The sequence below is a fragment of the Oryzias melastigma genome, linkage group LG23, assembly GCF_002922805.2.
Source record: "Oryzias melastigma strain HK-1 linkage group LG23, ASM292280v2, whole genome shotgun sequence".
NCBI lineage: Eukaryota > Metazoa > Chordata > Actinopteri > Beloniformes > Adrianichthyidae > Oryzias > Oryzias melastigma.
This window is the reverse complement of record NC_050534.1, coordinates 3,367,124-3,392,058: the sequence shown is the minus strand read 5'-3', so window position 1 is coordinate 3,392,058 and position 24,935 is coordinate 3,367,124. Positions and strand designations below refer to the sequence as shown.

The window sequence follows — 24,935 nt, the reverse complement described above, 5'->3', positions numbered from 1 at the left end:
TTATATTTATCTTCTTTATATATTCATACAGTTGCTTCTTTGGTTTAGTCAGTCAGTGATGCGGTAGAAAAAGTTCTTCTCCTTCTGTGTGATGTTGTTGGCTCTTGTTCACTGTTTACCTAAACAAAACCTTATGGGGAGGGTTCAGGATTTGCCGCAAACTTTTAGAAAAAGTCTTTGGTTATCATCTGTGACTGCAATGCAGCAGGAAGCCTTCTCGTCTTTACCAAGCCAGTCAGGCGTCGTTGACGTTCTGACGTCCGTCACTGCTTGGCAACCGACTGACTTCCAGCTCCAAGGTCACTCTCCTCCTTTTATTAATTGAGTTGAGCTGAATAAAGCCTTTTTCAAAGTCTTCTTTTCATGCATTTATACATTTGAATTCGCTTCTTTTATGTTGTTAACTTGCACGTCATAATAAAACAGTAAAGGATGCACAGATTGACTTTAATTGCAGCCACAGGTTTCTGGAGCGCTCTCCTTCCCCCATAAGTTCTGATCGTTGTTTTCACTCTTTTCCTGCATTGTCATCCTCTCTTAATTAACCCCGTGCTGCCTGCTGCCGACGGCATATGTGTGGAGTCTCAGCGGGCGGCCAGGCCCATCCTGGTTTGAGGAGGGAGGGAGCTTTATGGAAAGGGAGGGGGATCGGCGGTGGCAGGAGGAGGTAGCAGTTAGTCCTTTTTCTTCCTTTCCGTTCCGTTTCCTCTTTGAGCTGCCGCTCCAGCTCCTGTTGTATATTTAGAGCTGGAGGTGCACAGAGCCAGGTGACAGAGGGACACTTTTATCAGAGGACAGAAGGAGGCGGGCATCCTGGGAGAAGGTGAGCGTGGACTGTTAAGTACTTCTCCAGAGTGATCCAAAGAGAGTCGTTTGTTCATTTAGGAGAAACTCTTCATTTATGTTTCAGTTTTTTTCTTTGCAAATATTTAGTTGTGCGTAGATGTATTTTGTCCTTGGTTTTCAGTTTTTCCTCTGTCAGTGAAGGGGTTTCTTATGTCACTGTTGACTGTTGAAGTCAATTTAGAAATTCAGAAAAAATGAGGAAAACTAGATAAAAATCATGGATTTAGTTGCTTAAATACAGTTTTCTTCCCTTCATTTCCCCAAATAAGGGATCTTTTTTATTTATTTTATCTCCAATGTTAGGTTTGCTCCATCATGTATTCAGTGTTTTCTTCTCCTGCCTTTTTGCAGGACTCAGTGCACTCAATATTGCATGACATCATGTTTGCATGGCTGAGTAGAGCCACAGCCGTGCATCCAGGATGTGCATGTAGGTGGTGAACATCAAGATCCATCAAATATGCAATAGAATCAATGCCATCCTTTGATAAGCTGGGATTTCTATTGAATACAGGTTTGTTATCAACAAGCTCGTCTCACAAGGTCAGATAAAAGCAGAGCGTCTTTTCAGATTGATTTGTGTTTTGTGGCTTCTGCAGTAGGATTCGAGAACAAGCTGATATATGGTACATTTCTGTATGTGAAATCAGTTTATGTCAATGAAATCCAGCATTTTGACCATTGACATATAACCCTCACCTGAAGGAGTTTAGAACCGTTCAAGCATCAAACACAGCAAAAAACATAGTTGTAGTTGACAGTTGGTTATGTTGGTGATCGTGTTTTCTATTGAAAAATAAATAACCTCACTGCTTTTCCATCGACTTTGAAAGAGGTGGATGAAATGCATATTTTCTGGTCTGGTCAGAGTGGAGGCCACTTCTTCAGATCTGTGATCATGTTGACCAAAGAAGGTTCTCAAGAAAATTGGGAGTTCTAACAAACCAGACAGCTGTTAAAAATCCTTTTTATATTGGATTCAGTTGGATTAATTTGAGACAAGTTCACAAAGTGGAACTGTCTCAAAAAGGAATGTAAGAAAATCATGAAACAACCCCCCCAAAAAAATGATTCCATGAAACATAGTAGTTTGTTTTAGTTCATAGAGGTCAAGAAACTATTAATATGTAATGAAAGTGACATTCAAAGATTAAACAGTTCACATAAAATCTTCAACACACTGTAACTTTTCAATCATAAAGTTGCTCATGCGCTTTTCTCCTTCAAAATCTACTGGAATTACATTGATCGTGTTAACGGTTGAAAGGTTACAGTAAATCAAAGAACATAATCACACCGGAACACCAGATCAGAACTCCACAGTTACAGGGTCAAACTAAGAGGACCTGGCCGCAGACAACGACCTGGCCCCAAAGTGGTGCCACAGCATCATCAGCCGCAAGTCCTCAACTTTAGTTCGACTCTAGTTCAAGCTCTTCCCCTTGAGAAACACTGCAACCGGGTTATGGTTAGTGTAAGAGTTGGGGTCAACTGGGTGTAAGTTGTCCCTTTTTAAATGTATTGGACCGGGCCTTTGTGCCCAAAACCCACCATCCTGCTTGCGGAGACTTGACACCCGTTCAAGTCAATGCGACGAGAAACTGATACACCCATATTGTGTGGTTGGTCCAAAATCCCGCTCTCAGGATGACCACATGTAATTTTGTTGGTCCTTGGGTCCTAACTCCACGATCCACATTCAGAACATTCCAGTATGCCAGCTTGTTGGTCCTTTGACCCTAAACTCACTGACTAGGGTCTTCTGGTACCAACAACCTGGAATGCCAGCTTTATGGCCCTTTGACCCTAAACTCATATTTTTCATACATCTAAGGGACCTAATGCCCTCCATTCCCCAGTTTTTCTGGAGGGTCCCACAGTGTCTCTGGTGATGTTTTGTTGGGTCTCCTAGACTCTTTGATGAGTTTAATGTTGTTTTTGGGCGCCATCGTGCCTCCAACAAGGTCCCTCTTGATTAAACGGCTTCTGTAACAAGCCACCAGTGGTTATTTGATGAAGTGCACTTAACCCATGAGTGTTTCCTTTACTGACGTGCTTCAACGTGGAAGTTGAGTGGTTGCTTTCCTAGTTATTAAACATTTTTAATATCTGTTTGATTGTTGTAGATCACATGCGCCAAAGTCAAGGCCCGGGGGCCAGATCCGGCCCTCCGGGGAATTAAATCCGGTCCTAAAGATCATATTTATTTATTGTTATTAATGGCCTGATGTTATCTTGCGCTCATTTCCGTCTTGTATAATTTTGAGAAATTATATTTTTATAAAGAGTAAAATATTGAAGTTATTTAAGGTTTTAGTTGATTTGTTCAGGAATAACATTCCTGCTTTTTTATTATTCATAATTATGTTAAAACGTTACGGTTTTAAAGTTTTAAAAATTGGCATTATGCTAGCTTTCTGGACTATTTTGGCGTTTACTAAGATTTTTAGGCAATTTTAGAGTTCAGCTAATATTTTAGCTACATGCTAGCTGTTTTGGCTAATTTAGGCTGTTTTCAGTTTTTTAAGGTATTTTGAACTCAAGGTAATTTTTCAGCTACAGGCTAGCTGTTTTGGCTAACCTAATTTTTTTTTAAGGCTATTTTGGCATTTAGCTACTATTTTAGCTGGCTATCAACTTTAGCATTTTCCGCTATCAGTTTCAGCGTTTTTAGCTAACAGTTGTAGCATCTTCAGCTGCCAAATTTAGCTTACAGCATTCACACTAGCATCATCGCAAGTAATGCTATCTAGCTAGTTAATATTATTGTTAAAAAGTTATGGTTTTAAAGTTTTAAAAATCTAGTTTTAGTGTGTTTAGTAAAGATTTATCTTATCGGCCCACAACCTAAGGTGTGTTTTGGATCTTGGCGCTCTGTTGTAGATGCTTTGTTTTTGTTATTTACTCAATGACTTTAAGTGAAACCAGGTTCAGTGGAGATGCATGCAGATGTATCTGATACTCCCTGCTGTGCATGTCGTTTCTCATGCCTAAATGAAGAAATGATGACAGAAGTGTGTCCGTTCCGCCCCTTGCAGTGGGGTTATTGAGTTTGCTTGTGCCACTTTTTGCACACCGCCCTCTCATAAGAGATGTGGTGGCGCGCCTGTGAGAGCCTGCAGCTTTGAGAAGATGAGCCTGGGGTTTGCCACAGCAGAACAATCCGAGCAGAGTCAAGCAGTTCATAGAATTAAATATTTACTGTTACAGTCAAGAGCGTCTGCGTGTTTTGATGACCATGAAAATCCACAGAATACTTTCATCATTGTGTCTGTCCTCATAATTATACTATTGGAACATCCAGAGCTCTCTGTAGAGCCCAAATCAATACTTATCTACTAAAATACTTTTTCTATTAATTGGAAATGACGTTATGCCTAGAAGCCTCCGGATCTAAATTGTGCATCATCCTTCCTTGTAGGGTGAGGGATCATCTTCATAGCACAGTTACTGTCCTCTTTGTTGCTTGGTCTCCTTTTCCGTTTGTTCTGGTCTCTGTCTCTGCTGTTCTTGACCCGTTTGTTCGTCTCACAGCTTCCTGTCAGTTTGTCGAGAGCCTTCGGGATCACAGAACCACAGACAGGCTTGCTGCTTGCAGTAACTTTAGGGAAGTGTTGCGTCTTTAGTTTTGTGATCTCTTGTTTATCAGTTCTTTCTCTAGTTTTAGAAACTTCATTTTTGCTTCTAGTTTTTTCTGATAATTCTGAGTGGGGAGAATGATGTTTAAAATCTAATAAAGGACTTTTTATTGGAAGTTTTTTTAATTTTGTGTGATTGGCAGACAGTTTTTTCATTGAACCCAGAAGAGTTTCCAACTTTGTTCCAATTCCCATTTTTAGACGATCAGTTATCCTCTGCAGGACCTAATAGGTGACTTCCTGTGGAACAAATGCCTACGATTCATAATTTTGACTTCATATTTCTTTTCTTTTGCTGTTGATTTTCCTGAAAGTGTCAAAGTTGTCCCGTTTAGCTCCAGCGTCAGGAGGCTGCAGTGCATCACTGTGGCGCCTTCAGGACAGGGCTTGTTAGCGGCGTGACTTTAGATGCAAAGGCAACCAGGCAGAACTATCCGAGAACGAAGGCCCATCACAGCGACGGTGCAGGTCCACAAAACCTGAACTCTCATTGGTTCTGCAGTAAAAGCAGCCATCAAGCTGTCAGATTTTGCTGCACTCAACACAAAAAACATGACAGCAAATGGAAGCAAAAAACAAAAAAAGCCTCCTCTTAGACTCACCACTGATTCTGTGTGAATGCACTATCTATACAACAATGGTGGCTATGGTGACACAACGTGTGCCAAAATTCCGTGATACATGAAAAACTATATATTTTGATAAAATATAAAACTGTTTTTGTGTCTGAAATAGTTTTTAATTGAACCTAAATTTAAAAAAAAGCAAGTTAGGACGACAGAATTGTTCAAATTAGTGTGAATGTTTTTTGCTGAATGTGGTCGCTGAAGCTGTTTGCTGAAGAACCTAAGGCGATTGACTTTAATTGCTGTATAATGTCCTGAATGTGCTAAATGTTTTATGCCAAACTTTGAAAAATTTCTTACAAATTACGAAAATTGTGAAAAGTTTCAAAAATTGTGTAAAATGCATAAATACCAAAAGTAACAGACAAAAATTCCTGAACGTTTTGATACCAATATGCATAAGATTCAAAGTGCACAAAGAATTGGAAGAGTTTTATGAAAAACATCGCAAACGTGAATACCAAAGTAAAAGCATGAATTTGCTGAATGTGCTGAACATTGACATACCAAAGTTGTATAATTTTCAGAAAGTCCAAACATATTTAAAGAACTAAATAAAAATTATCGCAGAAATTACATAAAAATTAAAAAATTGTGTAAAATTTCAAAAAAAATTGTAAGTAAAAGTACAATCATGAATGTCCTGAACGTGCTGAATGTTTGGATACTAAAGATGCATAATTTGCAGAAAGTGCACAAATATTTAAACAATTACATTAAAAACAATTGCAAAATTGGCGTAAAATTTCAAAAATTTGGTAATTAAAAAAAGAGTAAGTAGTAGTACAAGTCCTGAACGTGCTGAATGCTTTGATTACAGAAATAGCAAAATTTGTAAAGATTTAAGAAATTTGAAAAATTCCCCATTCGTTTTCATTGGGGCTGAAAAATTGTAACAATAGGGTGAAATCTTAAAAACTGTAAAATGTAGGAATATCAAAAGTACAACAAGCAAAAATGTCCTGAATGGGCTGAATGTTTTGATTCCAAAATTGTATAATTTGCAGACAGTGCGCAAATGTTTAAAGAATGAAAAAAATGCAAAATTGGCTTAAAATTTTAAAAATTGCATCAAATTTCATATGCTGCATAAATAATAGTACAAGCATGACTGTCCTAAACATGCATAAAGTTTTGACTTCAGAAAATTTAGAATCATAAGAAATGTTAGAAATTTGAAACAATTCCAATTCATTTTCAATGGGGCTGAAAAATTGCATAAATTGCGCAAATGAGCTGAACGTTTTGATACCAAGATTGCATAAATTGCTGGAAATGTGACTATGTGTGAATGTGTCACTCAATAATATTAGAATCAAAAATCACCAATTACCTGTTTGCTTCTTTTTTTGTAATCAGTCCTTTTTGGGTTAAAAATGGTCAAGAACTGGAAACTAAAGAGTAATTCACTCTTTTCCACTTTGATTCAACTTTTTCGATCTAAACGAACTCATTTTTTGGGTTAATAGGTGTCTGCCTGGTCAGGTTTGGCCTGTTCTGATAAATGCTCCTCATCTGGAAGCGATCAGAATCAATTTTCAGCTGCACCAGTGCACAACTGGGTTGCTGAAGTCGGTTTCCTCTAACCTTGCATTCATCTGAGGCGTCAGATCCATTTGTTTGTCTGAGCCTGTAATGTTTTCAAGGAGTTTCATTGCAGTAAACAGATGCACGTTTTTTTTTTTTTTTTTGATTTGTTTCAGATAAAACTCTCATAGATTTTGTGAGGAAACTTTTCAGAATCAATAACCTCATTAAGTTCTGTCTGGAGTTTCTTCTGCCTTCATCTCATCCTCTCCTGAGCTCATTTCTCGTCGGAATGACCCATTATTCCCTCGTCTTCAGGCTACCTCCAGGTCCCTTTATCATCAGCGCTTAATTCCACATCACATAAGTGACTTTCTAAGGAGAATTATTGAGCTTTTTAATATGTTTCTTTGTGGTCGTATTTTTACTATACTTGATAAAAGAGTGCGACTCTGACGGATCAGATAATAATTGAGTCTGCTGCATCCATAGGACCATGCGCAGCAGCAGATGAAGATGCGATTTGACATGTTGGCATGGAAACGCACTCATTTACAAGGACTTTGCATTGTGCACCTGTATGTGAACTGTCACAGGGGAGCTGCAAGCTGTCACTTTCACTGCTCATATGTGCCTAATAGAAGACAATCAAAGCAAGAAGAGGAAATATTGTTAGAGATCACCGTCTGCACAAGAAAAGGTTTTTGAAATCAAATAACAACTTATTGTTTGTTTTAGTATGTCTGCTGTTGTGTTGGATGACGGCTTTTGGAGGCTTTTCCTTTATTATATTGCTGATGTGATTCATCTTCAACCAGAGCTACTAAATCATTAAAGATTCATCACTCAGGTAGTCAATTAAAGGGAAAATGATTTAACCTAATTTGAATGAATGACAGTGATTGTCTTTGCAGCTCTAAAGCCTCTTGCAGATTGTTTTGAGCCTTTTTGCCATTTTTGTGGTCATCTTAGGAGCCAATAATCCTATCTCACCCTCAAAGACATGTTAGTCCGTCTAAACTTATAATCAGAAATTAGAACCACCTGTTTGTGGTGGTTAGCTGCTTAAACCCCATACAGTCTGTAGGAATCCAGCCACTAGCTCTCCTAAGACACCAGAGACCATTGTAGACCTCCACAAGACTGGAAAGGTCTATGGGGCAATTCCCAAGCAGCTTGGTGGAAAATGATCCACTGTTGGAGCGATTCTTAGAGAATAGAAGAGACTAAACATGACAGGGGCGCCGTGATAGATCTCACATCGTGGGGTCTCAGTGATCCTAAGAAAGGGAAGGAGTTTGTTCCCCAGAATCTCTCAACACATGACCCCGGTCATCCTCTCCTTAACCTTTGTGCTCTCTTATGGGGTCCAAATGACCCGACCCTTAGATTGATGCGTGATCCCTCCCATAACAAAGGTGGACATGATTATGTCTGCCAGGGACACCAGTGAAGATAAAAATCCTTGAAAAAAAAAAGTTCAGCACGCTGTCTTGTGGGGTCCAGATGACCCCATTTTCAAAGTTAACGCGCCTTAATCAGCACATTAATACAGTGCAGTCGTCCTGTCCCATGTGTAGAAAAACACCCCCATAGCATGATGCTACCACCCCCATGCGTCACAGTAGGGATGGTGTTCATGGACTGGTACTCATCATTCTTCTTCCTCCAAACACAGCGAGTGGAATAGAGACCAACGAGGTCTTTTACAGCGGTGTCAAACTCAATCACACAAGGGGACAAAATCTCAAACACTCCTTTGGTCGCGGGACGAACAGGATAAACATTCATTGAACACTCTAAAACTACATTTTAAAACTTTAAAACTGTAACTTTTTAACATAATTATGAACTAGATATATAGCATTACCTGTGATAATACTAGTGTGAATGCTGTAAGCTAAATTTAGCCGCTAAAGATGCTAGTGCTGATAGCTGAAGATGCTGAAATTGATAGCTAAAAACGCTGAAGCTGAAATCACTGAAGCTGATAGCTAAAAAACGCTGAAGCTGAGCCAGCTAAAATATTAACTAAAGGTCAAATTAACCTAAAAAACTAATAATAATAATTATAATAATAATAAACTTAGGTTAGCCAAAACAGCTATCATGTTGCTGAAAAAAATAGCTAAACTTTAAAAAAGCCTAAAAAATGGAGGAAATAAGTCTAAATTAGCCCAAACAGGTTAGCATGCAGCGGAAATAATAGCTAAACTTCAAAATAACCTAAAAGCTGAAAAAATGCCTAAATTAGCCTAAGCAGCTAGAAATTAGCTAAAATATTAGCTAAACTCCAAAATGGACAAAAAACCTATATTAGCCAAAACAGCTAACCTGAAGCTGAAATAGTGAACATTAAACTAAGGTGAACATTTCAGACGCCATGATTTCTAAGGGGGAGAACTTGCAAGATCCCAGGGTATTAAAATACTTGTTTGCCTCACTCTAAGTGCATGAAACTCGTATTATTGTATAATTCACAATACCACACGCATGACAATAGGATATTCCATATTCATGACGTCTCTCAAGGTGGCCACCGAAGACTTAAAGGAACTGCAAAACACATTTGTGCTCACCTTATGATGCAGCCACAGGTCTCTAAAGCCAACAACCAAAAATCCCATTCGCCCCTGTACTGGTGCATGTGACAAGGCATACAGGAAGCTTTAGTGTTGCACTCTTCTCAGTCATAGTATTGTGCATCCTCTTTCCTGCAGCTGGGATGACAGCAGCTCGGTGAGCAGCGGCCTCAGCGACACGTTGGACAACATCAGCACGGATGACCTGAACACTCCTGCGTACTCCTCCGCCAGCTCCTCCCACAAAAACAAGAGCAGTCAGGTAAGAGCGCTGAGTCATCCAGGATCTCTGATCACTTTCAAATGGAATTGCTGAAAATCAAGCCACACAGAGGAACATGACCCACCTGACAGTATATTTCCTGATCTTTCCCAAAGGATGTATGACTATACATCAAGACATGAGATTATTTTGGTAGTAAATCTGCCTATTTGAAACAGGAGTCAGTGGGTAGTTGCTCTTTTCTGATATCGTCCTCCAGTGGTCTTTCAAGGGCGGGGTCACTGAACTTTTTCTTGTGAGGGCCACATAACTGTTTTCTTCTCTGAAGGGGTCTGGGGTCGGTTTGTAGGATAACAGAAAAAGTGTAATCACAGCCTAAACATGAAGATTTATGGTTTTCCTGAAAGCCACACTAAGCCAAATTTTAAATAATTAACTTCTGTAGTCTTCACAGAAAAAGTCAAACTAAAACGTTTTAAAATCTAGATATATAGCATCACTGCAGTAGATTAATAGCTGAAGATGCTTCAATTGATAGTTAAAAACACTGAAGCTGATAACTGAAAACGCTGAAATTGATAGTTAAAAACACTGAAGCTGATAACTGATAACACTTAAATTGAAAGATAAAAACACTGAAGCTGATAACTGAAAACGCTGAAATTGAAAGCTAAAAACACTGAAGCTAATAAATGAAAACGCTGAAATTGAAAGCTGAAATCACTGGTAGCTAAATTAGCCAAAAAAGTCAAAAAATTTTAAACTAGCCTAAACAGCTAGCATAAAGCTAAAATATTAGCAAAAAAAAGAGGACTATCAATATGTTAAATAGGAGAGAGTTGGAGTCTGACTCCACCCACAGCCGAAATATGAAAATCCAGTCAGAGGGGCGGGGCTAGGGGGCTGGACTGTTATCATTACTGGAGCTGCAGATCATGATGTGGGATTTCTGAATCTTACAGTGGACAACAATCACAAAATCCACTTTAATTCATCGATTCAACCTGTAGGGGGCATCACATAGATGTTTTTTCAAGAATTAAACAATTTTACTTTAATTTATCAAAAAAATCGGCAATGACCAACAGACAGCACTTTTAAAGCCCCCTTTATAGAGATCAACAGACAGAAAAAGTTAATTTAGGTTTTGGTTACCCTTTAAACAAATGAATCAGAGCTATAATGTTTATTCTGACAAATAGAATGACTATTAGCTATTTGTTTCTCTAGAAGTCTATGGGATTGTGGCTTCTTGGAACCAACTTTGGAACGCTAGGGGGGGAGGAGTCACTCTGTCCAGTTCTCTTTTACAGTCAGTGGTACAAACGCCATCTGCTGACCCAGAGTTTTGACAATAGAAACTAGGAGGTCACATGACCTCACGGTTTGTGCATATCTTAATTTACAGGTTATACCGTCGACAACAAAACCCAAAGAGTTGTGTGTTCTAATGAAAACTCCCTCAGAGTCAAAGTAAACAGATCAGCAGACAGTTTTAGATCACTTGTTACTGTAAAAGTAAACATTTCTTTTTGTAATTCAGCTATTTCTGAGGCTATGTTCAGAACAGAGAAGAACAATGGCGTCTGGAAGACTGGCGCGTTAGTGTGAGTCAGCCCTGAACCCACAGCTGAGGGATTTAGCATCCTTTGCTCCTATTCTCAACACGCTGGGATCTTAAGGGACTCTCGTTGTTGCTAGGGAGACTGGCCATCTGTTAAGGTGGGCTGGTTATCACTGTGTGAGTTCTCCTGTGGGGGTGGAGGTGGGGGGTGCATCCCAACAGAGGAGATCATCTGAGGCTGTGAAGATAGCTGCTTCACACACAGACAGGGTCCCTGCCGCTCTGCCTGGCTCACCCTCCTGACATTAAAACCAGAACTTCTTCAACTTTGATGATTTTCCAATCAGTCTATTTTACATGTGTCAAAGTCGAGGCCTGAGGGTCAAATCTGGCCCTCCAGATCATTTTATTTATTGTTATTAATGGCCCGATGTTATCTTGTGCTCATTTTTAACTTGTATAATTTTGACAAAATAGATTCTTATGGAGAGTAAAATATTGAAAGTTATTTAAGGTTTAAGTTGATTTATTTTGGAATAATTTTCATTCATTTTTATTATTCATAATCATATTAAAAAGTTAACATGAAGTTTTAAAAAGTTTTAAAGTTTAAAAATGGACATTCTGTTAGCTTTTTACACTATTTTGGCATTTACTAAGATATTTTTAGGCTATTTGATGTTTAGCAAATATTTCAGCTACATGCTAGCTCTCTTGCCAAAATTAGACTTTTTTCGTCTTTTAGACTGTTTGGGAGTTTAGCTAATATTTACACGCTAGCTGTTATGGCTAATTTGGACTTTTTTCATTTTTTAAGGCTACACAGATTTTTTTTTTTTGGTTAATGTGGCATTCAACTAATATTTTAGCTGCCAATCAGCTTCAGCGTTTTCAGCTATCAATTTCAGGGATTTCAGCTATTAGCTCCAGTGATTTCAGTTAACAGCTTCTGTGATTTTAGCCATCAATTTCAGTGATTTTAGCTAATAGCTTCAATGATTTCAGCTATCAATTTCAGTGATTTTAGCTAATAGCTTCAATGATTTCAGCTATCAGTTTCAGTGATTTCAGCTATTAGCTCCAGTGATTTCAGTTAACAGCTTCAGTGATTTTAGCCATCAATTTCAGTGATTTTAGCTATCAATTTCAGTGATTTTAGCCATCAATTTCAGTGATTTTGGCTAATAGCTTCAGTGATTTCAGCAATCAGTTTCAGTGATTTCAGCTATTGGCTTCAGTGATTTCAGCTATTGGCTTCAGTGATTTCAGCTATTAGCTCCAGTGATTTCAGTTAACAGCTTCAGTGATTTTAGCCATCAATTTCAGTGATTTTAGCTGATAGCTCCAGTGATTTCAGTTAACAGCTTCAGTGATTTTAGCCATCAATTTCAGTGATTTTAGCTAATAGCTTCAGTGATTTTAGCCATCAATTTTAGTGATTTTAGCTAATAGCTTCAATGATTTCAGCTATCAGTTTCAGTGATATCAGCTATTAGCTGCAGTGATTTCAGTTAACAGCTTCAGTGATTTTAGCCATCAATTTCAGTGATTTTAGCTAATAGCTCCAGTGATTTCAGTTAACAGCTTCAGTGATTTTAGCCATCAATTTCAGTGATTTCAGCTATTAGCTCCAGTGATTTCAGTTAACAGCTTCAGTGATTTTAGCCATCAATTTCAGTGATTTTAGCTAATAGCTTCAGTGATTTCAGCTATCAGTTTCAGTGATTTCAGCTATTGGCTTTAGTGATTTCAGCTATTAGCTCCAGTGATTTCAGTTAACAGCTTCAGTGATTTTACTCATTAGCTTAGGTTATTTCAGCTATCAGTTTCAGTGATTTCAGCTATCAGCTTTAGTGATTTCAGATATTAGCTTCAGTGGTTTCAGCTATCAGCTTAAGTGCTTTCAGCTATTAGCATCAGTGATTTCAGCTATTAATTTCAGTGGTTTCAGCTATTAGCTTCAGTGTTTTCAGTTAAAACCTTCAGTGATTTCAGCTATTAATTTCAGTGATTTCAGCTATTAGCATCAGTGCTTTCAGGTATTAGCTTCTGTGTTTTCAGCTATTAATTTCAGTGATTTCAGCTATTAGCATCAGTGCTTTCAGGTATTAGCTTCTGTGTTTTCAGCTATTAATTTCAGTGGTTTCAGCTATTAGCATCAGTGATTTCAGCTATCAGCATCAGTGATTTCAGCTAGCAGCATCAGTGATTTCAGCTATCAGCATCAGTGATTTCAGCTAGCAGCATCAGTGATTTCAGCTATCAGCATCAGTGATTTCAGCTATTAGCATCAGTGATTTCAGCTATTAGCATCAGTGATTTCAGCTATCAGCATCAGTGATTTCAGCTATTAGCATCAGTGATTTCAGCTAGCAGCTGCAGTCGTTTCCACTATTAGCTTCGTTTAAGTGATTCCAGCTATTAGCTTCAGCGTTTTTAGTTATTAATTTCAGCATCTTCAGCAGCCAAATTCCCCTTACATCATTTACACTAGCATTATCACAGGTAATGCTATATATCTAGTTCATAGTTATGTCATCATAAGTTATGTTTTTTAAGTTTTAAAAATTTAGTTTTAGAATGTTCAATAAATATTTATCTTGTTTTGGATTTTGGCGCCTTGTTCAATTGAGTTTGACACTTCTGGTCTTTTTAGTTTAATTTTTTTTTTCAGTGATCTCTGAATGTTCTGCTCAATATCCCTTAAAACTTCCTTTGCAGTCTCAAAAAAGCAGCAGGTCCAAACATGCCAAGCAGGACGTGAGCAGCAGCTGGGCCGGCGCCGAAGACCTCAAAAAAGTGGAGGAGGAGCTGGACGCGAGCATGGATCCCAACAGCGGCCCCTCCCGCTGGAAGCCCTCCTCATCCTCGTCTTCCTCCCAAACGCAGGGTCAGTATGAGGACACGGGCCAAAAGGCAGCCGCGCTGGCACAGATGTCCCAGACGGGCTCCTGGAGGAGGGGCATGACGGCCCAGGTGGGCATCACGCCCCCCAGGACCAAGGGGACTCCCGCTGGCCTGAAAACACCCGGTAAACCACGCCTTTTACTAGACGCAATGATGTATTCAGAAGAAAGTTTTTGTGGTTTGATAAAGTGTACAATAGGACAATAAGATGGTTTATGTGGCCCTTAAAACCAAATAAATAAATTTGATAAATGGGCCCTTTCATTATTTGCATTAAATTAGATTCTAAGAAGCGCTAAAATGTTTTTCACGCATCTACCATCTGTTATTGTATGCTGAGATTCCTTAAATAAATATAAAATAACCAGGATTAGTTTAAATTTCAGACGCTGTGATACTGGGGGAGGAGTGGGCGGACTGTAGACTGCAAAAGCAAAGCTTTATTAGGAATTTTCAGTGTAAAATCTACCAATTAATTCAAAGCTTTGCTTCTTCACCCACAGATATTCTGAAACTAACAACAATAATTAATAAAAACTAGAAAAGCTGCAGCCTGTGGCCCACAGGTGCTACCTGGCACAGCCCTCATGGCCCCGTCCTAACCCGCCCTCACTGGTTGAACAGCTGCTACACGCCTCATGGTCAGAGCAGCATATGACAAATAGATTAGTAAAACACTTTTTTTCAAAATAGCAGCTTTTCTTTTGGTTTTATCTCCATAGCAACCATTTTAATTTTTGCTCGGCTGGGGGTGACGAACATTTCTGTCATTTTAAGAACAATTAAAAATATATATACTTTAGGATTTCCTTAGCAACTGAGCTTTTATATTAACCACAACCACATTCCTAATTAATTCATATTGTTTCATAACATTTTGTTCAGCTTGAGCCAAAGACTCATGCACAGCGCATGTCAAATACAAGACCCGGGGGACAGATCCGGCCCTCTGGGTAATTCTATCCGGCCCTCCAGATCATTGTTATGTTATCTTGCTCTTATTTCTAACTTGTAGAATTTTGACAAAATATATTTTTATGGAGAATTTGATTGTTTAAGTTGATTTATTCTAAAATAATATTTCTGCCTTTTTATTATTCATAATCATGTAAAAAAAAAGTTACATTTTTAAAGTTTTAAAAATTGTCATTCTGCTAGCTTGTTGGACTATTTTCGCATTTATTATGATTTTTTAAGGCTATTTTGGTGCTTAGCTAATATTTCAGCTACATGCTAGCTGTTTTGGCTAATTTAGACTTTTTTAAATTTTTTTAGTTTCAAGTTTTTAGGCAATTCTGGAGTTAGGCTAATATTTAAATGCTAGCTGTTTTGGCTAATTTTGGATTTTTAAAGAAAAAATTTAGGATATTTTGAAGTTTAGCTATTTTTTCAGCTACTTGCTAGCTGTTTTGGCTAACCTAAGTTTATTTTTTGTTTGTTTTTTATGCTAATTTATATAATAATGAAGCCAAACACATATTGAACGTTTAAATAATTTTTTCTAAGAAAAGTGTTCGATCACGAGGTGGGGAAAACACCAAAAGAGAAATTCTTAGACAGTTAATTTCAGCGTTCATTAAGCGTTTGCTTCATTTTCATTTTTTTTTAAATGGGAGCATCAAAAATTATTTATATAACTGTATGACTGTATAATTAGAGACGTTGAAAAATGTAAATAAATCAGTCCTTTTTCCCTCTTTTCATTTTTCATTTTTATTTGAAAAAAACGAATGATACACAAGTATTCCAGGTTGTTTTTTTTTTTTTAGTTTTTTTTTCTTAGATGTTGAGTTTCACACAAGTGCACAGGAGGAGCTCAATGAGCACATAGTCCTCCACGAGGGGAGGAGCACTACTTTTAGGGGCGAAAGAATACTTTCACAGGCGAGCAGCAGAGGTCACAGTGTAAGAATACTCCCATGAGCGCGGAGGAGGGGTTTCACGAGCAAAGGGGTAGAGGAGCGGGCGTGGAGACTGTCCTGCACCCGTGGAATGTTCCTTAGAGTTTGATATATGCTCGTGGGGGAAGAAATTTAACGCCATATTTAAATAATCATAACTCGTCACAGGAATGGGCTGGAAACAGATTTTTTTTCAACATCCTTATATTTTTTTCTCTTCGTGACTGGGCCGGATTGAACTATCTGGTGGGCCGGATGCGGCCCGTGGGCCGGATGTTTGACACCCCTGTCCTAAAGGATGTTTCCAACTCATTTTTTCCACTTTCATACAGAAATAATACTTCTAATAATTTGACACTTTCACTTATTATTTAGTTTTATTTTAATGAGCATTTGTGACTTTACAGGCAAGACAGATGATGCTAAGGCCTCTGAAAAGGGCAAAGCACCTTCCAAGAGTCCTGCTGCCATCCAGCGCTCCCCCTCTGACGCTGGCAGGAGTAGCGGGGATGAAGGCAAGAAACCCCCGTCTGGCATCGCACGCCCGCCCACCACCAGCTCATTTGGGTACAAGAAGCTCTCCGGACCCCCTGGCACATTAATCACTCCCAGTGGAGCCACTCTCGCCAGTGGCTCAGCGACTCTGGGTAAAGCGCCCAAATCCTCCTCGGCCCTCTGTAAAGGCACCAGCATCGGCGGGGTGAGGAAGACCAGCCTGGACGGCTCGCAGCCTCAGGACGACGGCATCCTGCTCAGCTGCAGCGGCTCCAAAGTCACACTACAGTACCGCTCTCTGCCCAGGCCGGCCAAGTCCTCCAGCGGGGGGGCCGCGGGGCGCAGCGGCCACCGCTCCAGCTCCAGCAGCATCGACTCCAACGTCAGCGGCAAGTCGGCGGCGCAGGCGGGCGCCAAGCGCCGGGACGGAAAGGTCAACTCGGACCGCTCCAGTCCCGTCACCGTCAATCAGACCGACAAAGAAAAAGTGGGCGGGTCGGAGCCAGACCCAGCCGGACTCTCCACCTCTCCCAAGTCCAGCCCCACCTCCAGCTCCGCCTGCCAGTCCGGCCTCAGGCAGCCGGGAAGCAAATATCCTGATATCGCTTCTCCCACCTTCCGCAGGTCAGACACACGTCCACACGTCCGCCTCCAGCTGTCTGTCGCTCACTGTGCGTTTCTGCGTTAACCATCCCACCACATCCTTTCCAAACAGTCTATGTCTGAGAGTCAGGACTTTCAGGAAGAAGATTTCCCAATTTAAAGCTGTTTTTTTATCACCAGATTTGTATCTACCAGAGAACACAAATGACACTAACTCACTTCAACTAAGAAAAAGTAGCTCAGTTAAAATGTGATTGCAGCTACAGACAGATGCTGTTGGGTAAGCACAGACTTTAAAAAGTAAGGAATCTGACATAATCTATGGACTAAACCAATCGGTTCATATGTGGCAGGTTTTAAAATAAGCCACAAAAAAAGAATAGAATTGAATAGAAAAGATTTTGCATGATATAGGCCCCTTAAAGCTTTGGTAACAGACTGTTGTTAAACTTGACAAACCAACACATTCTCACTCCCAACTCGTCATATATGGATAGAAAGTTCGGGCTCCCTCCGCGTCACTTTTTTAAGTTTTGGGTGTCCCCAACTTGTCTTTTTTTATGTGCAGGCTGTTCCCATTAAATCAGGGGTCCCCAACCTTTGAGACGTGGTACTGGTCACAGTATGAGACGTCATATTGGACCCAATATTGGGTGCATAAACGGACACGGTATTGGACACAGTATCGGGTGTGGTAACGGTCGAGGTATCGGACGTGATAACGGACATGATAATGAACATGATAATGGACGTGGTATCGGACTCGGTATCGGACACAGTAACAGACTTGTATCGGATTCGGTATTAGACGCGGTATCGGACGCGGTAACAGACTTGTATCGGATTCGTTATCAGACGTGGTATCGGACTCGGTATCGGACACGGTAACAGACTTGTATCGGATTCGGTATTAGACGCGGTATCGGACACGGTAACAGACTTGTATCGGATTTGGTATCAGACGTGGTATTGGACACGGTAACAGACATGTATCGGATTTGGTATCAGACGTGGTATCGGACTCGGTACACGGTAACAGACTTGTATCGGATTTGGTATCAGACGTGGTATCGGACACGGTAACAGACATGTATCGGATTTGGTATCAGACGTGGTATCGGACACGGTAACAGACATGTATCGGACGCGGTATCAGACGTGGTATCGGACACGGTAACAGACATGTATCGGACGCGGTATCAGACGTGGTATCGGACACGTGTCATGGAAATTATTCATTTGCTTATGTCTCATCCTCTGAGTCTTGTTTTCTTATTGTCAGAACACCCTGACCACAATGTGTAAACATTTTGATTTCATTAGAACATCTTGTTCATGTTAGATATGACACTTACGTTTCCATCTTAAGCTCCTGATTAACAGCTGATTGTATGACTGTATAAAATGTGAGCGTCCTTCATCACAGATCAGGGGCTCTGCAGACCTCTCCGCCATGCTCGCCAACGTGTACTTTTCTCTGCTCTGTTTAATAAACTTTCATGAAAACGTTTGACATTTCTTCATTTCATCGGATCAACAAATATTCCACCACACACGGTAACAGACATGTATCGGACGCGGTATCAGACGTGGTATCGGACACGGTAACAGACATGTATCGGACGCGGTATCGGACACGTTAACAGACGTATCGGATTTGGTAACGGAGGCGGTATCGGACGTGATTAGCGTATCCCTTTTTTCCCTGTCTGTGGTCTGGTAACAGGCGGCCCTCAGACCAGTACCGGTTCGCAACTTGGAGGATAAGGGACCCCTGATTAATTGGAACAGCCAGCACTTAAAAAAACAAAGAGTTGGGGACACCCAAAACGTTAAAAAGTGACCCGGAGGTGCCCTGAACCATACATCCATATATGACGAATTGGGAGTGAGAATGTGTTGGACAAACACGATACTAAAGAGTTACTTAGATGTACCTAACCAATTGATGATTAGACTGTCGGTAAAATCAAAAACCCTTAAATCTAACTTCTGATGGACATCAAGCTGCTTAAGTCGTCAGGAGACTGTAGGGTTTATCTGCTCATCTTTGGACAGAGAATAAATACTCCAGCAGAATGAACTTGTGGAAGAGCATAGACCCCTCACAGAGCTGTGGCAGCAGGTGTGTTGGTGCGAAGCACAGACTAGGGACGTTTATATTTAGGTGTTTGTGGTAGAGTTAAGGCCAGTGAGACATTTTCAAGAAGTCCTTCTTTGTCCAGTGTGGAGCTTGCAGACGCTCATCACTTTTCCTTCCTGCCCCCGCCTCTCTACCCCCAGATTGTTTGGCACCAAAGCCAGCAGCAAGCCCAGCTCTCCGGGCACCCCCGACTCTGGCAAGTGCCCGTCTATTCTGGGCAGCCCCCACGGCACGCTGGCGAGGCAGGCCAGCCTGGACTCCCCCTCCTCTGGGACAGGAAGCCTGGGTAGCGCCGGCGGCCTGAGCGGGGGCAGCAGCCCGCTGTACGGCAAAACCCCAGACATGTGCACCGACTCCTTGGCTTCCAGCCCGGCCTCGGGCCTCTCCCTGCCCTCCAACGCTCGGCCCTGGCCTGCCTGTAGCTCGTCAGCGGGCAGCAAGGACACACTGAGCTGCCAAAGCATGACCAGTCTGCACACCAGCTCTGAGTCCATTGATATGCCGCTGGGCCACCATGGGCCCAAGGTTACCCGAACCGGCAGTGTCAAGTCCACCCTGTCTGAGGGGTGAGTAAGAGGAATACGATTGGAAACAATCGTATTCATTGTTTCATTTGAGAACAGTTTTCTCCTCAGCAACTACAAACAGAGGCCAGACCACAACAACAGCGACACCAATGAAAGATGTAGCTGCTACGTTCCTTTTTCTGTCATGGTTTTGATTCTACGATTAAGAGTTTGAACCCAGGACAAAAAAAGTGAAGATGACAGTTCAGGTCATTTCAGTGCATCTGCATCAGTGTGTCCATCGTTTCGTCCGCACACTGCAACACAACACACAGCAGCAAACAGCTTTGTGTCTCCAGTTCTGCTCAAAAATGAAACAATCAGCTTCTCTCCTCTGTTTCCAGCCGAGCCGAGAAGCGAATGCGGCGTCTCCCTGTTCTCATTTATGTTCATCTTTGTGTCAAAAGTTTGTCACATTTGAGTGGATCTTTTCCTTTGTACCAAACAGAAGAAAAACCCTGTTTTGTTTCTTGTTTAATGGGCTGATCCTCTGTGTTCCAACAGCATGCCTCTCGACAGAAACACGCTTCCCAAAAAGGGACTGAGGTACAACACATCTGCCAGCAGAACCCCTCTTTTCCCATTCTGTCCTTTTGTTGTCATCAGAATCCTGTCTGGGATGTGAAGCTCTCTGCCTGTTATTCATCTTCTGCAGATAGTTCACGACAAAAGGCTTAGAAATAAATGCATATATTCACACTCAGAACTGTACACAACAACCCATCACTTATTTAAGTAATCACAGCATGAAAATATCTAAATTACAGATTTAAAGTATTGGTTATAATGGAATTAGAAGCAATCAATCAAAAACATATTAAAGGAGTCAAACAGAAGAAATATACATCTATACATAGACATATCAAATAGTTGATGATTAGTTGTAACTTAATTGGAAAACTAGAAAAGTAATAAGTAAAAGAAGATACTTCAAATATTCATCCACATACTTATGACTCTATTATAATTACTCAATCATAAATAGACATATTAGTGCTTATATGTACATTGCATTGAATCCATTAAAAATAAAGTTTGTCAAAGAGTTTAATTATTTGCTCGTAATGGAGTGGCAGGAGCAAAACCTTCTATAATCACAACCGTATTATGGATTGTGGTCTATGCTCGCTAATGTAGCGAGCATCGATGTACGCTAGTTATTCACAAAGACTTCTGGGGAATTTCTAGTGCACTCGATTTTGGAATTAGTAGATTTATTAAAGCACTAGAAAATGGTGAACCCTCTGTATAGTGAGTAGTGATAGAATTTAAACATAGTGTAAGAATATCTATAAATTAAAGTGTAAGGAAAAAAAAATCACATCAGTCCAAATTTAAAAGTTTTGTGGTATTCTTATTCTTTATCTTTTTAATAAATTTACAAAAAAGATGAAACTCATTTTTAAAAAGCAAAAAATTGGGACAAAAATCGACATTTGCGAATAAAAAAATGTACCTAAAAAATACTACGTTGTTAAACAAAAACTACATTTTCTTTTCTTAGTCGAAACAACCAAATTGAACATTAGAGTGTGTAAATAATAGAATGATATGTTTTTTTTAAAAAGCCCTCAATATCAGGGGTGTCAAATTTAATCGCACAAGGGGCTAAAATCTAAAACACACCTTAGGTCGAACAGGATAAATATTTATTAAACACTCTAAAACTACATTTTTAAAACTTTACAACCGTAACATTTTAACATAATTATAAACCAGATATATAGCATTACCTACATTAATGCTAGTGTGAATGATGTAAGCTGAATTTGGCCGCTGAAGATGCTGAAATTGATAGCAGAAAACGCTGAAACTTATGGTTGAAAATGCTGAAACTGATAGCCAGCTAAAATATGCCAAATTAGCCTAAAAAAAACTTTGAAAAAAACTTAGGTTAGCCAAAACAACTAGTATGTAGCAGAAGAAAATAGCTAAATTTTAAAATATCCTAAAAACTAAAAAAAATGCCTAAATTAGTCAAAACAGCTATATTGTAAATATAGGCCTAACTACAAACAGCCCAAAAAACTTAAAATGAAAACACTAAATTAGCCACAACAGCTAGCATGTAGCTGAAATATTAGCTAAACTCCAAAACAGCCTAAAAAAGTCTTAGTAAATGCCAGAATAGTCCAAAAAGCTAACAGAATGACAATTTTAAAAACTTTCAAACAGTAACTTTTCAACATAACTATGAATTATATAGCCAGCAAAAATATTAGCTAAATGCCAAGTTAGCCTTTAAAACAAACAAAAAAGCCTAAATTAGCTAAAACAGCTAGCATGTAGCTGAAATATTAGCTAAACTTCAAAATAGCCTAAAAAATCTTAGAAAATACCAAAATAGTCCAAAAAGCTAGCAGAATGACAATTTTTAAAACTTTCAAACTGTAACTTTTTAACATGAATATGAATAATTAAAAGGCTATAAATCAATTTAAACATTAAATAACTTTTAATATTTTACTCTCCATAAAAATCTATTTTTCCAAAATGATACAAGTTAGAAATGAGCACAAGGTAACATCGGGCCATGAATAACAAATAACAATAAAATAAAATGAGCTTGATTACCCAGAGGGCCGGATCCGGCCCCCGGGCCTTGACTTTGACACGTGTGCTCTATATCTCCTCAAAATGTGTTAACCACAATACAGTCATAAAGTAGATGCTTTTGGGTTTTAATGTCATTTTTACGTTATCTTGATTTCCCAACAAAAGTGCTTTTGAGATTAAAGGAAGGCAGCCGTTTTAAAATGAGCAGGAAAAGCTTCTACTGCCTCTAGTGTACGGATGATGAACTACAAGGAAGAAAACATGGACCCAATTATATACAATAGGTTTTTAAGAAAGGTTTTGATCATGCTATCAAGATAGTCTTAGCAATGCCTGGATAAAGCATGATACAGATGGTTATATTGTGTTCAATGTATTTGTAGAAAATTCCTCTCTTTTGAATATTGTTAACGTGTTGAAAATAATCTGGCATGGAAGTGTTGAGCATGCTGCATGGAGGCATGGGGGATTACGAGAAAGCACAGAACAGCACCAGTCGACTTCTCGTTGCACAGAATTTGACCCAACTTTTTTTTTGTTTTTGCATCTTCAGAGCGGCTCAGATTATTCGCCGCCGCCTGAGCGTCTTGCTGTTGGAAGCGAGCCGCTCTGCCTTTTGTGCATTTTTCTTCCTCTGGGCCAAAATAAAGCAGCAGATTTCTGTCTGTTTGGACTGCAGCAATGATGTCACGACCTTCATTAAGATCTGAAGCCGGCTTTTGGCGGCGGACAGTGAGCATGGGGTCAGATGTGACAAGCGTAGTAATGGGGGCCTTGAGAGGAGGAGGGGTCTGAAAGTGGATGAGCGAACTCAATTATCCTCCTCACAGGATTAAATATGGCCGATTGTGGTGTTGGTGATAAGAAGGCTTTCTGCTGAGATGGGTTGGACTCTCATGGAAACCATGGATTACTGTTGTTTCAGTTGTTGCCGGAACAATTTTTGGTGAAGTGGGGTTTAAAGTTAAACCATCAGAACAAATGAAGTGTGCATGCTCATCACCGTCTGCATGAGAGTCATGCATGCTCCTGCCTGCAGGACTCTCATGTTTGATGGCATACGTGTGGCTCCAGGTACCCGCCGTCCTCCCGGCAGACGTCCCACGAGGAAAGTAAGGAGTGGCTGAGATCACATTCCACCGGAGGCCTGCAGGACACCGGCAGCCAGTCCCCGCTCTCTCCTCCTGGAGCGTCCTGCACCCCTGCTGGAAAATACCACTACTCCAACCTATGTGAGTTAATAGATGTCCCTGTTTGAAACAGAGAAAAAAGAAAGTTTGATGTGGATCTGCTGATAGCGTGTCTGCTCTGCGCAGTGAGCCCGACCAACATGAGCCAGTACAACCTGCCGCCGGCGGGGAGCGGCAGTATGAGCCGCTCCAGCAGCATCCCCGCTCAGGACTCCTTCGACCTTTATGGCGACGCTCACCCTTTGGGGGGCAGCGCCACTTCTCTGGAGGAGCGGCCTCGCGCCATCAGCCGCTCGGGCTCATTCAGGGACAGCACGGACGAAGGTTGGAGATGCTTATCATCCTGAATTCCAGCCCAGCCTCCTGGTGCTGCCTCTAAACCTCTGGGATCCCCAGACTTTTTTTTGTAAGGGACACGTAGCTGTGTTCTTCATGGATGTGGGTCCGGGATCAGTTTGCAGCCTAACTAAAGAAGTATAAATATCGTGGGCCAATTCCTGGGCCACGGTACCTGTACCCAGAGCATTCCCCACGACACGTGTTGAAAATACATGTGCTATTTTCTTAAAAGTGGTCGTGTTGCTACCCAAACTGTAATGACTTTCCAATTCTGTAATGGCTACAGAATCTGTAATTGCTACCAGATATATAACGAATACCCGATCTATAACGGCTACCTGATCTGTAATGGCTACCCAATCTGTAACAGCTACCCGATCTGTAGTGGCTACCTAATCTATAACAGCTACCCAATTTGTAACGGCTACCTGACCTGTAACGGCTACCTGGTCTGTAATGGCTACTAGATATATAACGAATACCTGATCTGTACTGGCCACCCAATCTGTAATTGCTACCTAACCTATAACGGCTACAGATCCATAACAGCTACCCGCTCTGTAATGGCTACCCGATCTATAACGGCTACCCAATGGCTACACCATCTTTAACAACTATCCTGACAGCTACCCGTTCCGTAACAGCTACCCAATCTATAACAGCTACCAGATTTGTTTAGCACATTTGAAAATTTTATATCACATTCTCTGACTGCCAACATTTTGACAGTTAAGTAATTTGATTTCAATTATCTTACTATTTTTGTATATTTCTGCCTGTTTGTTGTTCCAAAATTATTAAACAATTAAAGTAAAAAATATGTAAAAAAAGATCAGCTCCTGTTAGCATTTCCCAACAGTTCTGCCTCTCTTACGACTGTCAGAGCCGTTTAAACGGCGGATAACTCATGAATAGATGTTTTTCCCAACAAAAGAGAGCTTACCTTGACTGATTTACAGCGCCTAAGAATAACAGTACTAAATACCACATTGTATAATCGTATATCATTGTCATTACAGACAATGAAAATCTCAACAATTTGGGATAGAATGATGGCCTCACAGCTTGGAGTCTTTCTCTCTGTTTGATCGTTTTTATGTTTCAGGAAAAATAGGTAATTACAAGTAAAGTGAAGGAGAAAAGAGGGTGTTTTAGTGATGTCACGTGCTGCTGCTGCCACTTTTGCCATGTTAACAGAGTTAATAAAATGCTCGTAAGTGGTGCTGTCC

The 24,935-nt window shown here is 40.2% G+C and overlaps 1 protein-coding gene across 12 annotated transcripts in view; it reads left to right on the top strand.

The window, feature by feature from the left end:
- Positions 1-24,935, top strand: part of nav3 (neuron navigator 3) — a 435,160-nt gene that overhangs the window by 378,541 nt on the left and 31,684 nt on the right. For 10 of the 12 annotated variants that reach the window (XM_036210349.1, XM_036210350.1, XM_036210351.1 and 7 more), the window contains 7 exons: positions 9,358-9,481; positions 13,728-14,037; positions 16,222-16,933; positions 19,196-19,621; positions 20,126-20,167; positions 23,252-23,409; positions 23,494-23,691. In XM_036210349.1, coding sequence (XP_036066242.1) covers positions 9,358-9,481; positions 13,728-14,037; positions 16,222-16,933; positions 19,196-19,621; positions 20,126-20,167; positions 23,252-23,409; positions 23,494-23,691 — 1,970 coding nt within the window. The remainder of the gene's footprint in view (positions 1-9,357; positions 9,482-13,727; positions 14,038-16,221; positions 16,934-19,195; positions 19,622-20,125; positions 20,168-23,251; positions 23,410-23,493; positions 23,692-24,935) is intronic. The other 2 variants (XM_024285266.2, XM_036210348.1) reach the window with 2 other exon arrangements.